General features: G+C 42.0%; 1 protein-coding gene across 2 annotated transcripts in view; it reads right to left on the reverse strand.

Annotated features, from left to right (window-relative positions):
- The window catches only part of CACHD1 (cache domain containing 1), a 197,533-nt gene that overhangs the window by 25,665 nt on the left and 154,749 nt on the right, over positions 1–17,119 (reverse strand). For both annotated transcript variants that reach the window (XM_072974300.1, XM_031684370.2), the window contains exons 9-15: positions 15,275–15,508; positions 11,117–11,266; positions 10,314–10,437; positions 9,382–9,499; positions 5,647–5,815; positions 938–1,080; positions 76–257 (exon numbers count right to left, since the gene is read on the reverse strand). In XM_072974300.1, the coding sequence (XP_072830401.1) occupies positions 76–257; positions 938–1,080; positions 5,647–5,815; positions 9,382–9,499; positions 10,314–10,437; positions 11,117–11,266; positions 15,275–15,508 (1,120 nt within the window). The remainder of the gene's footprint in view (positions 1–75; positions 258–937; positions 1,081–5,646; positions 5,816–9,381; positions 9,500–10,313; positions 10,438–11,116; positions 11,267–15,274; positions 15,509–17,119) is intronic.

Consider the following 17,119-nt stretch of genomic DNA (forward strand, 5'->3'; position numbering starts at 1 on the left):
GTATGTATTGATCATGGCTCTCCAGGATTGAGGGGGTGGCTGGAACTTTTGATAATGTAAGCCCCTAAAACTCACCATTGTCTCCTCGTGGGATCAAATGCTTTGTCCATGAGGGAACCAGGATAAATTCTGAGGACGCCATTGGGCGTTGCTATGTAACGGCGGACAATGTAAGTGTTCAGGCTACTCATTTCCATTTGTGTCATCCATTCATCTGTGACGTGGCTGGTAGCCATTACTTCATTTCTGACAGAGAACTGGGGGACAAAGGAAGACATAGCAGGGATCCTTTAAGACCCACATGAAAAGAGAGTGGCCTGCTGGCAGAGCTTCCCGAAGCTCTCTTGCAGAGAAGCCAAGCCCAATTACTTCTCAAAAATCTTTCCACAGCAGATGGATACAGCCAAACTTGGGGAAAACAAAAGCTTACTGAAATACAGCCAGTGGACGTGTGATTTACTCAGTTGTTCATCTTTGCTAGGCTTTCTGCATTTAAGAGGAAAACGACCTGAGAGTGAAGCATCACTAAACACACACACACATACAAATATGCACGCACACGCACCTGCTAAATTTCTGCTTCTTAAACTTCGTCATATTTACCTCAACGGGCAGTAGGGGCACTTTACTTCTTCCCCCAGGAAAAATGGGGCTGGGAAAGTTTCCCTGGTCTCTAACTCACACCCCCCTACCTAGATAAGCCCTGGTGCATCTAAGGCTTGAAAGAGCTTCTTCATCTGGCCCACAGGGCTTAATCCATCTGAAGGGTCATTGCCGACGAGCCTGCTTTGGGCCACACACACTGCCTTGCCAGCCCTCCAGCTGAGAAAGAGGCACAGACCCAGGGCCGGGCTTCCCACTTCAAAGGTTCGCGGCCAGCACCCACCCTGGGCCTGCAGAGGGGCACACCAGAGATGCAGCCCCGGCCAGCACTCACTTTGAGCCCCGGGTTAGCAATGAGGCGGGTGTTGTCACTGAGATAGGCCGTGTAGTGTTCCACCATGCGCTTGGTCTCCGGCTGGCTGAGGTGTTCATACGGGGAGGAAAAGCTGCCCGCAGACAGCATGACGGTGGGACTTTCTGAAAGAGAAGCAAACAAAGCAGGCCTGAGAACACTGAGGCTTCACCTCAGGCCCAAACAAAAGCACGGTGAGGGCTCTGCCAGTCTGCCAGCTGCGGTGCCTGGAAGTCTTCCCTTTATAAGGAAAGCAAAGAACTCCAGGCTGGAAGAAAAAGTGCCAGACCTTCTCCCTGCAGGGAGCTTACAGTTGTCAGTGAACCCAGAGAGATGCTGGCAAATGCTCAGCATGCCTTAGACCTACACGTAGTATCTTACGCTCCTTAGCATTGAGCAGGCAGCATGGGACATGGAGCCGGATGGGGATGAACCTGAGCACCAACATTTCCTGGCTGTGTGATGCTGGGCAAGTTATAATACCCGTGATGTTTTTACCCAGCTGCAAAGTGGAGAAAGAGAACAAGTTAACAAACGCAAATCACTTTCACCAGTGCTGGCACAGGTCAAGCCCTCTGTATGTTAACTCATTGTTCATATTAGTATCATCATCAAGGAAGAAAGAAACATGGAAGAGTGAAGTCGGTGCAAAACTTAATTAAAAAAATTATTTTCACAGATGGGGATACCAACGTGGCATAAACAGGAGCAGTGGAAATGAAGTAGGTGATGTACACGTATTTAATCTATGGTTTTAGCTAAAGAGGAAAAGTCCAGTTCTTTATTTAAGATAAATCCTCACAGTGAATGAATTACATTATGAGAAAAAACACTACATCTTTGTCTTTGAAATTTCCTACTCTTCAATCGTATATTTTTGAAAGCTTTAAAAAGCACTGTCATGCGTCCTATCATTAAATCTGTGGTGCTCTTCTACTCCTTTTGCTTGCTCTCACTCATGGTGTCTTGTTTCCCTGTGGCCTGGCTATCTGACTGTGCTGCACACTGTATTTAACAACAAATTAAAAAAAGGGACAATGAGTATATGTATGTTCATGTATAACTGAAAAATTGTGCTCTACACTGGAATTTGACAAAACATTGTAAAATGACTGTAAGGCAATAAAAAAATGTTAAAATAAAAACTAAAAAAAAAAACCCCAAAACAAAAAACAAAAACAAATTTGTATGAACTGTTGAGCCCCAACAGGATAGGAATAACTTCCTCCAGAAAGGACCGCTGTTTGATTCCACCAGGTGCCCCACCCCAAGATGAGGCAGCATGGTAAGGCGGAAAGAGTTCTCAACAAGGAGACTGGACACTGGCCTAAGTGCTGTCCTGTGAGGCTGTGGTATTCAGCTAGTCCATGACTAGCTAATGCTTTAGATTCTTCAGACAGCTCAGATGACAGGAATCCCAAGGCAAGGGCTGATTCAGCTCCAACCACCCTTACCCTAGTAATGCAGTCCTTTAGGACCTCAGCTAAAAGGATGCATGTGTGTAAGGGGTGAAAGGAAGTGGTTTCATTTATTCGTCTCCACCTTTTCGGGATCTTGGATTTGATTTCTGCCTCTCTCCAGCCCTAAGAAGATACCTAAAGCAGAGTTTAATTTCATGGCTGTTTCTTCTTTCGGTAAACATGTGCACTGTAAAAGCAGCTTTAAGTGTTGGCTTTCTTCTCTGGGTTCTTATGTTCTCCTAGACTTTGGTCCACTACCTTTCAGGTTAGTTCTTTGATGCTTTTCTAAAAGATTTATTGAAAAAAGATTCCACCCAGGATTTCTGGTGGAACCCAGCAGGGTGGGTCAGAATGACCTAGTCTGCCTTTACCAGAAGAAGTTGCTTCCACTAATACCATGTGTCATTTAATTCGTATCATCCTGGTATGGCCTGGGAGATTATTATCACATTCTTATCAAGGAGAAGAAAACCAGAGACTTAAAAAGGGTAGGTTGCCTGGCAGGGCGCTCTGCGTTCACATGCCTGGTGCTCATGGGCCCTCCGAGCAAGGATGCGCCAGAGATGGAGGACTGGCCTGGAACTCAAAGAGCTTGAGCCAGTGGGAGAGAGAAGACTGAAGAAGAAAGAGGAAAACAATAGATGAACACAGTAACGTAAGAAATGTCTCAGAGACAAAAGCGTTAGGCCAGAGGAAGGGGAAGAGAGGAGCTTGGGGAGTGGGCCTTTCTTGTAGTGACAGAGACTGGGCATTTTAGAAACAGCTGGTGCAGCAAGATGGATTGAAGGAGAGGGAGAAACCAAGATACAAGATCCAAAGCTTTATGTCCAGGAGCGAGACACACAGCCCTCATCTACATAAGACACGTAGTACTTACATGCATACTTGCATATTTCACTGCATTGGATGACGTTCTCTTTAAAAATTCTCCTTTAAATATGAAAATGAATATACGTATGTATATGCATGACTGGGACACTGTGCTGTGCACCACAAATTGACACATTGTAACTGACTATACTTAAATAAAAAAATTTTAAAAAAGTTCCCCTTTATGTACCAAGAAAGACAATGTTCCTCCTTCAGCCCTTCTGACGGGAGCTCTGACATACATTTAATATCATGCCTCAAAATCCCCATCATCAGTGAAATGAGATGGAAACCACTTACTTGCCATTGTTTCCCTTATTTTCCTTTTGTCCCCCCAATATTTCAATGATCTTGCTTCACTTTCGTTACCAGCTGACACCAACCCCCCCTGGAGACTCCTCCACACACTGTCCTGGGGGAGTTCCATGGCCAAGGTGAAGCTGAATGGTGGTCTGGTGGAAAGAACACCTACTGAGAGTCAGACACTGGCATGAGGTCTGTCCATGTGCCCTGGGATCAGCCTACCAGTCCAATGGAAGTTACTGGAGTTGAAAGGGTCTACATTTTCTGGGTGTCTCTGTGAGGTAGCACTGTCCCACTGAAACACAATGCAGTCCCCAAAGGTCATATAAAATTTTCCAGTAGCCACATGAAGAAAAAGCACAAACAGGTTAAATTAATTTTGCTAGTATATTCTATGGAATCCAATCTACCCAAAACATTATCACTTTAACATGTAACCAATAGAAAAAAACTGAGTCTGTATTTTACACTTAATGGCAAGTCTCAACTTGGACTGGCCACACTGTAAGTGCTCAAGAGCCACATGTGGCTATTGGCTACCGTATTGGACAGTGTAGCTATGAAGGATTATCCAAAGGAAACAAAAAAATATCTAGGCTTGAGCTTTTTTTCTCATCCAGAAAAACTGCTACACTTCACTGTCTCAAAGGTAAAAACAGTGACCTCCTCTTCACCAGCAGCAGTGTAGGGTTGTTTAGCTGGTTCCCACAGTGGCTAAGAGAATCAAGCCCATCCTAGCTTTTCAGTAAGCAGTTCATAAAAATATGAATTTAAAGGGTACACATACTCCTGCATAAAATCAGAAGGCAACCCCCCCCCAAAAGCTCCCTAAACGATAACAAACAAATGTAGAATCCAAGTTGGCATCTCTGGCCCTCTCCAAGTTGTCTGCAGGGCTGGAACGCGGGGCAGGTAAGACTGCTCTCTCGATCTCATATCCAGGCAGAAACTCAGATGGAATTTAAAGGAGAAACCCAAACACGAGTGCTCTCATTTGGAACCTAGAGATTGGTGGCTTCCATTTTTGATCCTCTTCCCATCTGTGTCCCCTCTACTCAGTCTGCCAGGTGTCCCGTGATTCTTAGTTATTCACTTCTGAACCCGAAGTGTTTTCAATGGTGAAGAGAAGAATGCCTGTTTTCCAGTATTGTGAGTATACCGCAGTGCGTGGACCACACACACCACTGATGCCTAGCGTGTGCCCGTCACAGGGTGGCCTGCAATAAGAGGCGGCACCAGGCCTGGGAGAAGCACGAATCACATCTCAGCCTGGCTACTTTCTGTGTTACCTTGGGAAAGCTGTGGCGTTGGATAAACCCAATGTCCTCACCTGTCATAGGTCAACCCAGATCCTGAGTGTAGAAACCTGGCATATAAATGTAAATTTCATTTTGCTTCCTTTGAATTATCTGGAATTATTCCTATTTCCTAATCTCTTCTGAAGACAGGGACCTGTGGCAGATATGCTATGTAGATATACAGGTGTGCCACCCTTGGACCCTTTGACCATTTTCCCTTCTCCTATCCTGCAGGTCCTCGTCCCCACATCTGTGGGCCTGCCTCTCATGGACCATACCTGCAACTCTCTTTGATGGACACTCCTTGGCCTGCTAAAACCTCTCTGCCCAGCCCTAGCAGAAGGCTAGAAGTGACTAAGGAACATGAAAGTCCAGCTCCCTTTCTTGAACCCGGGCAAACTCCGCAGTGTAGTTTACACTTCTAAGCCCTCGCCAACCCCCCGACCCTGCCCATAGGATTAGGTGGAGGCTGGAACTTCACCTAAAATCCAACCCTTGCTTGCTTTCTCCTCCTTCCTTATCCCGTTTTCCTCACTTCCTCAATAGTTTCTTCTGAGAGCTTGTCCTTAATAAATCACCAGCCCACCAATGCTCAGCTCAGTGTCTGATGGAAAACCCGATCCAAGTCCAGGACTCAAATTGTTTTTACATCTCTACCCCAACCCAGGCACCGTAGGCATTCAACACCTTAATTCAAACTGACACTGAGGGTGAGCTGCTGTAGGAGCACAAAGCAAGCCAAGGAACGCGAGGGCTTTACCTAGAGTGGCCAGCTGTTTGAAGTGCAGGCAGGCGCTAGGCTGGCCCAGGAGGTCCAGCCGGTGGTACAGCAGTTTGCTGCTGGGGACAGTGTTGAGGTTCTTCAGTTGTTTGACAGGTATTTCCGGTTGTATCACCACAATGCAGAGAATAAAGGAAGTGTCTTGTACCTGGAAAAAAATCAAGAGAATTTCTTTTACAGAAAACAAAGGCTTCTGGGGATGGAGACTTTAGCTACAGTGTTTTCTGCGGTTTCTGTCTCCCCTGACCCCACAGAAAAGTATTTGGTGATTGAATGAAAGGCAGGAAGATGGGGTAATAGGAATGGTTCTGGCAAAGGGTAACACTGTCTACTTTCTATTTTCCCTTCTGATCGAGGGAAATCAATCTCGGTAACAGAAAATCATGGAGCTAATGAAGGGATCAGGATACAGTCCTTTTGAAACAGCGACCCTCGTCCTCTTTTGCTTGCTTAAGCTAATGGATACAAGCTGGAACGTGGCGTAAGAATACAACACTTAATTTCTGTTTGGGTTTGAAGTGTGTTTAAAAATGTATCATTAGTTTTGCAATGAGTGTTCCGAGAACTGACTATTTAAAATGCCAGTGATGAATCCACACACACAGCCCGTGGAGAATCTGGTTTATTCATTCAGTTCCCCACGAGCGCTTTCTCTTCTCCTGGCTGGAGATGACAAGGACATCAGACTCATGAAAAGTGCAAATCCTATGGCCCCCTCACAAAGCCAGCTTGACTTGGCCTTTCAGATGGGGGACGGCAAACGTGTTGTAGCTTGGCCTAATTTAGGCTCCTGTCTAGAGAGAGACAGAAGTACTTTCAAATTCGCTTTGCTTCTAGAAACGGATGCTTGAATAAAATTTGGTGGCAAAAATGTCCACCAAAGAATCAAAAGCCAAGGAAAGCTACTTATCTAGCTCCCTGACTTAAAAATACAAGAAAGCCACACTTCCCTAAGTCCATTATATTGGGAGGTGAACAGAAACTGTTTACAAGATGGCTTGTAAATAAATGTAAGGAGTGATAACCGGTTAAGTCAGAACTAAAGGGTAGCCAGAACCAAAGCAGCTGAAAAGATTTACTTAATGATCAAGGAGAAAGTTTTTAACCAGGCAGGTTAGAGTTAAGTGCAATGTAGAGTTTATGAGAATGGTTGCAGAATCTTTTTAAACACAAGGGAAATTTGCATCTTCCTGGAACTGCTTTCAAGTACTGCTGCCAAGGATATTCAATTAGATTAGCAAATTTAATCCTCTTCCTCCACCCAACAAACTGGGAAGTGACAAAGTGTTCTGAAGTGGCAACGACTATTTCCTTTCCATCTCACACAGGCATCCTTTGAGCCTGTTTCCTGTGTGGCATGTTCTAAGGAACCAAAACACAAAATGTTTACCGGAATGATCAGAATATAATTTTATAATTCAGTTATTTCTATAAGAGAGAAAAAAACATCACTCTAACCACCTAAAAGCAACACTTCATAAATAGTTCTTAGCTGAAAAGGAAAACAGATTTCAGTACAGTTTTTTCTATCATGTCCTTAGCTGAAAAAAGAGTCTCTGCACGGAGGAGCTCTGCAATGTATCCAGGAGAGTTCTCCATGACCTGGGAGTGTTTTGTTTTCTTTTCTCCATGATTGCCCATGGGATTCGTGCGTTCACGTGACCCATGCTTGTGTGACACAGGAATAGTGTAGTATCTTCTGAGAGTCAGTATTTCCTCCTGTCTCAGCGTGCAGCTCCCCAGATCCTCAAAGATGGGCTTGAGTTACTCAGTGACAGAGCAGCAGTCTCTCATCACTGCTAACCTCATCTCTTAAGTTACATTTAAGTTGATTCAGGACAATAATCCACCAGTATCTGCCACAGCTATGGATGCTAAGCTAGTTTAACCAGTTATTATCAACATAAGCTAAATCTATTTCACTTATATTTAGTGGAGGAATCCATTTCATTCCTGAGGACAAGATGAGTACCTACTTCCCCTTCTCCCCAAAGTAACTGAAGACAGCTTAAAAACACTTTCTCTTATTGCCGGGTAACCAGGCAAGCCTTTTAGACTTCAATCTCACTATTTGCTAATCTCTTTAATTTTTCACTTAACGGTGATATTCTTGACAATTTCAGAACTCTGAGAAAGCTACCACTTCTACCTGAAGTTATTTATATCCTTTTGGTTAAGTAGAGTGGCAAGAATTTACCAGCATCACTGAAGAAAGACTGTCTTAAGAAGATACTGCTTTCCAAAATGTTAACATTAGGTTTATTTACTGTATAAAGTAAATAAACTTTCTCTTTTAATGCCAACAAAGATTAACGTATAGATACTTTCCCCGGATGTAACTGAGCTGCTTTCAGTCAGGGTACACTGTCGGTAAACAATGTCCAATAGCAAATATAAAAGTATTTTCCAATTCAGAATTCTGGTGTCACTCTTCCTGATGTGAAATTTAAGCAATTGGTCTTTACTTTAAAATTGTATAATTATAAAAATAAGGGCAGATGGTGCAATCATTCTCAAAAAACATTCCTGAATGTGAGCTGACTCAGAGGGTTTCAAATAGATTTTAACCTTTTCCAAAATCTGTATTATCAGTAAAATATCAGTAGAATTAGGCTTGTGAATGTTAGTTTCTCAAATGATCTCATTTGTTACTTTGTTAGTTTTCATTTCCACTTTAGAGATTGCTGTTTCCTTATGATGACACCTCAAGAGTGAAGCAGGAAGGTCAGAGGACAGTCTAAAGGCACGTCGGATACTCCTGATCCCTATCATCCTATGCAGACACTGTACGGGGCTGCTGAGTTGTCTGCACCCACTGCTAAGCTGGATGCTCCATGAAGGGCAGAGAAGGTATCATCCTTCCTCATCCTTCTCAGCTCATAGTCAGTGTTCAAGAGGCAGTTCTCAAAGGGATGAATAAACAGATGCATTTGGAGTCAACGACAGGCAAAACACCAGATATGGCTGTCCAAGGGGATCTCAAGTATGACTGCATTTTAAGTTTCATGATTAATATTTGATGATAAAAATCCAAGTCCACTCTTCTTTTGGTCAATTACAGCACTTAGGGCCCCATAATAGCATTGTGATGCTATGCTTGGACGAGGGAGTGGAGGACAAAGACGTAAGTAAGGTGGACAGTGTGTGTTAGATTCTATTTCTCTGTGACTCTTCGAGGCCTAGCATCTGGACGAGGCTAGTGAAAGAAAGCCGAAGTGGGTACCACAGTTATGGTTAAACTGTCAATCTGCTTATGATGTTGGGACACAATCTAAATGTGTATTCACAGGGGACTGTTTAAAGAAATTTGGTCCATCTATATAATGCCAATACTACAGAGCCGTTAAAGTTGTGTACACACACACACGCATATACACACAGAGACTCATGCCTGTGTGTGCATACTAATTTTCTGGAACTTGATCAAAGTGGTTATTTCTGAGAAATGGGAGGTCCAAGTCAGGAGGGGGAAGGACATAGTTCATTTTCCACTTTATATTTTTTTATATGGTTTGATTTACTCATCATGAACAATGACTGGTTTCATAAACAAAAAAAGGAAAAAAAATAATTTCTGTGGAATCGCTTCTCTTTTTCCAATCACTTTAACACTGATTAGTATCACTGTCAGACCGAAGCTCCCCAGGATTCCCACGTAAGGAAGAAGTCTGAGCCCCACAGCTCCGCAGGCAAAGGAGGCTTCCTCCCGCTCACCATCTTCCAGGCATAGCTGACGTTGTAGGCCTCCTTTCCAGTTTCCCTCAGCTTGTTTATGTGCCAGGACAGGGATGAGTTCACAGGGACTGCGATAATCTGGCTGCCCAGAGGGAGGCTGTGTTGGCAAACAGAATGAAATACTTCAGGCAAAAGATAAAATGAAGCCCTTAATTAAAGGCAGGGAAGGTGCTCCGAGTCAGTGACCACCTCCTGATTTTGAAAAGCAATGAAGCTCATCACTTTTGAAAGAGATAATGTGAGATTTTCAATTCTGTAAAAGCATTATGTCAGCTCTGCGCTGAAAACATTCCTTACTCTCTACCCTGCACCCTCCTCCCAATTCTAATTCTTTCCAGAGACTAACTTGTCTCAAATCACTCAGTCATTAATTTACAACCAATGAGCACAAAGACCTGTTTCTCCATAGGTTACCATCTGCCAAAATAATGTATCACGGTTGGAAAAAATCCAATCTGTTCCTTATTTCGAGAGAAAATGTTGTATGATTGCGCTGTCAACTTGGAATGGACACCACTTTGCCAAGTGGTTTTTCTGGCACGCTATAGAGCTGGTCCTCGACTTAACCTTTTCTTTTGCTAATGTTTTTCAATTTGATATAACTGGCGAATTTTTTTTTTTAAAATGAGGTAAGATAGATTTGATTTGTACAATTAAAGGCCATGTGAACAAGAATTTGAATACAAGACATTTCCCCGAAATAATAGTTTTTAAGAGACCTTACCTATTTCACAAAGTAAACAAAATTTTGGCTACTATTCCTGGAGAAAAATTACTGAGTATAATTTTGATAGCATTAAAATAATCTATATACTCTTGTTTTCTATCCTATTATAAACACTCATATTTGACCTTAATGGGTCCTACTCTCAGAGAAAAACAAAACATGACCACCCTCACCTTTTCCTTACCTTAGAATATTTTGCCGAACCAACTCAAATTTTGGGATATTTTCATAGTGAATGATGTCAGTATGAAGGGGGGGTTCTGACAGTAAATATGGCCTGGTAAGAGATGGGTGCATAAGGGTATACCCTGAAATAAGAAAACAGAAACACATGCTATGGGAAACATGTAGGAAGTACTGATTCTAATAGAAGTGCCCATCATGGGTTTGAAACGTGGGATACTCTGGGATGACTGCCCAACACTCAACTTCTCAGTCTGTAACTCTCCAGTCTAATAAAATCCCAGTTTGTTTTATGTGTTCTTGCGTAAAACTCTGGAAGTGTAGAAAGATGTCTTAAATTATCAGACATCTGTCTAATCAAGAATATTTTGGAGGTATTGGTCATTTGGTTTCCATTTTATAAAATGTTCTAATCTATCATAAACCTTAATGCCAGTAAATCTAAAGATAACAATAGAGACAAGAAAAAAAAAAAAAAAAAGACAGACAGACCAAAACCCACCCCTCCAAACCACCAAGGAATCACATTCGATGTGTAACTCAACTGTCAAGTCTAATTTTCTGATGTTACAAAATAACTGTTACCTACTTCTCAACACAACACAGAAACAAATGCCTGATTTTCAGGTTCATTCTGCCATCTTTACAGTGTTCTAAGAGAAATGAGTAGCTCCAGTCACACTGTTTTTCTATAAAAACTCTCACTTCCCTTCTTTATTTGTTAGTATCAGAATAGCTACAGATGCTTTTCTTCAGGCTGTTGAGGAAATCGTTCTTTCCTATGATGAATTTTTAGCAGGTTACCTTTGTCATCTATGAGAAAAGTGTAGGAAGCCAAAGAGTCTTGGTAATACGTCACATCTTCAAGGATGTAAGCCAGGTTCACGTCCACACCTACAATTCCCAGAAGGAGGTTTCCAAAATAACAGGGTTTACTCACAGTCATTATCAGACCTAGGAGTTAAAAATGAAAAAAATTTGAAAACAAAACAATTCAAAGGCTAGCAGAGAAGGCACTGAACAAAGACTAAGCACTGTGCTGCGTGCTCGAGTGAATCCTGAAGGCCAGGATCCCCCATCTTAGTTCCGTGCTGAAGAAAGGTTTCCCTTGTGACTCCGTCACCAAGCCCCACCTTTGCAGACAGCATTCAGTGAGTTAGACCGCAAGGAACACGGAGTCCTTTGGGGATTCAGATATCTTAGTTAACGTAAATGGAAGCAAGCTGCACATTCTCCACAATTTTTTCACCTAACAGGATATGACATTCCAGATCAGTGTAAAACGTCAGTGGCACTTAATGCATCATTCTACCTCCCGAAGTGAGGAAGGCCCCGCTGCGTCTGAAAGACCGCTGGACGAGGAGTCTCAAAATCCCGGGTTCTAGCCCTACTATATCCCTGTGTATCATTTATATGACACTAGACATAACTCTGAGCCTTGATTTTCATGTCTATTTAAAGGACACAGTAGTAACTGCCTTACTAATTTCTAGTCATTCAATGAAAGAGCTTATGGATAAAGGAAAGCTTATAACGTATTACAGTTTATTAACGTATTAATGCATTTTATTGGAAACAGGAAGGTGACGGAAATAAAAAACCACCTAGAAAGGTACAGAATCTTATTACCTGACCACTTAGAACTCTGAGTAGGTAAAGGAGTCACTAAGTTTCCAAAGGAATGTATTTCTAGTCACTTGGGCTGGGAGTTCAGCATTTGTATGTAAAGGGTCAGGAAATATTTTAGGCTTTGTGAGCCAAAAAGTTTCTGTTGCATACACTTTTTTTGTTTCTTTTTTTCAAACAAAGCTTTGAAAATGTAAAAACCCTTCTGAGCTCTTAAGCCATATAACAACAATAGGACAATTAGGGGAACGTTCAGAAGGAGAGGGCAGGAATGGTGGTCAGCGTACAGCCCAGGCATCAGGACGGCTGGGCTCTCCTGGTTCTGCTGCCACCTCTCCCAGTGCGTCTCTTCCTGTATCAGAGAGGGAGCTGAGACAAAGTGATCTCTAGGACCCTAGATTCTGCCGTCCTACGGCTCTAAGTACAATTCAAAACAAAAAGATGGATAACTTCTCTCCAGCTTGCTCTTGTACTTTCCGGTGCTTGATGACACATTCATGCCTTAGCGGCATATCAGAAAGCCATTCTTCTATCAACACCTAGGAAAGGAATTTGGATAATCTTGAAGAACTTCTACAGAGACACTGTGTTTGATGTAAACTCAAAGTATTACTGAGTTGCTGTGACTGCAAAGGCCAATTGAATGCATCACTGGTGCATCATTGGTGGAGGAAGAAGTGGATACAACACTGAAAAACTCTGTGAAACATTATGCCCAGTTATAGGATAAGTAAGTTCTGGGGATGTAATGTACGGTACGGGGGCTACAATTAAGAACACAAGATTGCGTATTTCCAAGTTGCAAAAAGAGTAGATCTTAAAAGTTCTCAACACAAGAAAAAAACTTGTGAGGTGATAGGTATTAACTAAGCTGATTGTGGTAATTATCTTGCAACATATACATGTGTCAAATCATTATGTTGTACACCCACAATTAATGCCACATTGTATGTCAATTATTTCTCAGTAAGACAGGAAAAAAGGAAAGCTATGCAATGGGTGGCTATTATTGTTTCAGAAGCATTCTTTAAGCAGTCAACATTTAGAATGCTATCTATCAGTTTTAAAGCATTTAAAGATAATAGGTTTTTAAGAAGGTTTTCAAAATGTCTCTTGGAGGAGGTTTTTGCCCAGGTGTCTCTGGACGAAGGGCTCATAAGTGGTGGCATCAGCACTGCGAGGGCCAGTAGGGAGACAGAGGTCATGGTCCACGCGCCGCATTCCCCTGGGCTTCAGCCTAAGATTAAAGCCATTTTCAGAGAGCAGTAAAGTATAGCAGACATACTCTAGAGACCACATGCTCACTTCAAATTCCTATTCTCCACTGTATACACCGAGAGCAAGCCTGATAAAAGAAACATAGTCTTACTTTTCAATTATCAATTTGGACAGAAGCCTCTTTATCCTATTGTGGCAAATAAAATATGCTAAGCTCTTGCCACACTTAATGAAACCCCCAAACGCCCTCCCTACTTTAACCTAAAGCACATAGACTTGCATTGTAAAAGAAATATGTACAGTAACTGATATTTTAATCTGCAGAGGTTTTGAATTAGAGCCAGGTAAACACAAGTTTCCCTAGGCGCCCCGTCCTCTTGTCATGGAGTTAAAGGGGTCGTCACCCAATAATTCTAGGAACTGAAGATGCGAAGATGAAAATGACATACGCTAGTAGGGGAATGCAACAGACCAGTAAACCTATCTGAAATCCACTGCATAGGAGTCATAAATTGGGCCTGAGGACTAAACTTTGGAACACATCAGCCAACAGGGAACCAAAGATTTGCACATAATTTGATTTAAAGCATTCACGGTAGCTTTCTGACTTGCAGAGTAAATTTCAGACAGGTTTCTACTCTACCTGACACCGCTAACAGGAAGAGAATTTAATGGCATAATCCTTGGTGCTGATACAGGACTCAGTTTCTACGTCTGTCTCTGTTTCTTCCACACAGAATTATCATGATTCATTTAACCATCTTTGTCTTATCAGACCTGAATGCTTGTTGAGGGTGGGATATGTGTCTCACTCAGCACTGCCTGACACAGTGCTTGGCTGGCATGCGGTCATGATGGTTAAACGCATAACAGGTCACTCGCATTTAAGACTTGACATTTCCCTGTGAAAGGAAATGGCTTTATCTAAAGGTGGGACTTTTCTATTCTATACACACCTGTGGGCTCTGTCAGAAACAGGAAGGAATAAAAAAAAAAACTGAGGTGTAGCAGTAGCTACCATGTTTCTTCCTTACAGGAAGAACATGTTTACCTAATTTCTAGAAAACGTAGTCTCTGTAAGGCTTGTTATCTTTCACACGTGACGTTTCTCTGAGTATCTATTTCTGAGAGTTCCTAGTTAATGGAACACAAAAGCAAGACCTCATAGGGTGATGCTGTCTGCCTAGTAATTAGCTGCCTCTTCAATTCTTTTCTATCAAGAAAGAAGAGAGGGAAGGATGTGAGGGAAAAAGATAGGCAAGATGAGGAGGAAAAAAAAAAAAGTTGTGTTTTTGCTGAGCACACACTGTTGGCCAGGCGTTGTTCGAGGTGCTTTACAGACACCAGGGCATTTCATCTTCTCAGCTGCTATGAGGGAAACATTCCCTCTCCCACTTTAAAGACCGAAAAAATTTAATTAGGTGAGGGTTAAACACTCTACCCACCATCATATAATGGGTAACTCGTGACATGAGGATGATGATGATAGTAACAATAACAAGGGTAAAATAATCAATTAATAAAGCAAGGGCAGTCATTATCATTGAGACGTAGGCTGGGCACTAACAGGTCTTATAATCCTGGTAACTGAAATATCTGTTACATAAAAGATGTCGTTTTAACAGGTGACCAAATGTGAATTAATGAGATTAAATAAATTAGCAAGGATAACAACTTAAGTGGCAGAACGGGATCTGAAATCCTGTCAATGCCAAGCCCGAATTTGTTTGACTACATCGTATCGCTTTGCCTTCGAGGCTGAATCCTAAGCACCTTATTTATTTACCACTGCTCCGCAAAATTACTCTTTAGTTCCAATTCACTAACTTTTAGATATTGGGGAATCCTCACAAAGCTTCCCGAGTAGATAAACCAACTGTGTCGACTGAAGTTGGGACAATGAGGAAGAAACAGGGCTGGGGATACAGTGCCACCAGGTAAGTGGCAGGGGGCTGGCTGCACCACGCTCTGACCGGGGAAAGGCACGTCCACTCCCGTGCCTGTCCAGACCCCCTTAGAGCTCACATGGCGAATAGCGAACGACATTTAAAAGTTACTGCCAGACGCATGTCCATTGCTTTTCCCCCTCCTTTAGTGGGAACTTTTCTCCAAACTTACCATCCCCCATCTCATCAGAGAAAGGGAGGCTGAAGACAGCTTCATCAATCATCCGGTTGGGCAGGTTGGTGTAGAACCTGCCGACCGTGGTCTCCAGGTTACTCAACTGGTTCAGCACCATCATGCTGCCCTTAATCACCGGCACGGCCGCCCGCTCCAGCACGCCGTACTTCCCCGAGTTCTGTTCAGCCAGGTCTCTCAGGAAAGCCAGCTCTTTCAAACCAGTCACCCCATCTGAAACAGAAAGCCCAGGGAAGACGAGGTGAAACAAAATGGTGTATGTCGATAAAAAACGTTGCCATTTAGATCCAATAAAGGTCTAGATGACGTCTTAACAATGCCAAAGGGGTCTCTGCAGAGACAACCTGGACTCAGGACGCAGATACCAGCTCCCACTGAGGCACAAAGCCTGAGGCTCCATCTTTCCTCAGACACTCAAGAGGGCAAAGGGAGTCTTCAAAAGGCAATGATGAAAAACACATGAGTAAATATAAAAGCGCCCTATTCAGCAAGGATGCTCTTCCCTAGAAGTTTAATTATAAAATTTAAATTGTTTTTCTGCCTTTAATATTTGGAAGCAAAAGTAATGATTAACAAGTCTGCATTTAATTTAAATTAGTAGATGAAATTGTAGGAGCTTTAAAGGACAGAGGTTTACCATTTCATTTCTTACCTCTTTGCCTATTAAATACTTGCCAAATTCTCATGCAACTAAATGAAAGAATTATGGATTGTATTTAGTGATGCCTCCAAACCCTGTTTCTTTAAGCTCATTTTAATTACAAATGTTTTCATGTTTTATGTTGTTAGGATAATACTGGGTTTGATTTACTTAACATATATTTTTTATGTTTAGAGAGTTTAAAAATCTTTGTAAAAGATTTAAGCAGACTGGGATGTACTGTCCTACAACATCTGTAATCTATAGCACAGAAATAAATCTAATAAACCCTTTTTAAAATTTTGGTTTGCTATTGTTGGAACTCAGTCAAAAGGATTAGTAACTGATCCCATATGGGTACCACTGCAAACAAATTCAAATGATTTCAGTCACTACTGAGATTCTACTGATGAGTTTTTAAAAAGTTTTGCTTCATGGTCTTGAACTGTTTAGTCATTAAAAAAAAAATCTGAAGAGTTCATGGATTACCTACCTTACGGGACTTTATCATGTCTAAATTGGAAGTGTACACACTTCCACCTTGGAAGTCCATTTCTAAAGTCACGCTGGGATCTAATGGATCTAATTTTTTTTAACAGATTTTATTTAGATAATTTGGAACTTGCTCCACTCAAGCAATGCTAAAATTAAAGTCAGAGCCAGATTATTGTCGCCTTTGTCTGACAGAGAGATGAGAATTGAGTGAGTGGTATACTCCAGAGTAAAAGACAACACAAACGATGCGACTGATCCCTGATCTTCTGCCTTAAAGAAGCTCAAAGAGGTGAGTGATAAAAGCAGACAACTCAGTGCATTAAATACATTTCCTTTCTTTGTCATGTACTGTTTGGCTCTCTCAAAATGTGAAAGAAAAGTAACAAACAGAACACCTACTAGACAAAGAAGAGCAGTGTGGGATGAAAGATATCAAAGACCCAGTATTTTATGTTACTCCATTGTGAAATGTTAAGAAGGGGTGGCAGACTGGATTATTCTATCATCAACATGGTGACGCTGGAAACTACATTTCCCAGAATCTCACTTTTTGCAATGCTTCCAGGTCAAAGGTGGCCAAAAGTGAAGTGTTGTAAGATTTGAGAGGTTAAGTGAGAGATGTTAAGAGATAGACATGAAGGACTAGAATGTTTCAGTTCATTCCAGTCTTCTGATTTGTGTTCAGTTCC

The sequence above is a fragment of the Vicugna pacos genome, chromosome 13 (assembly GCF_048564905.1).
Source record: "Vicugna pacos chromosome 13, VicPac4, whole genome shotgun sequence".
NCBI classification, from domain to species: Eukaryota; Metazoa; Chordata; class Mammalia; order Artiodactyla; family Camelidae; genus Vicugna; species Vicugna pacos.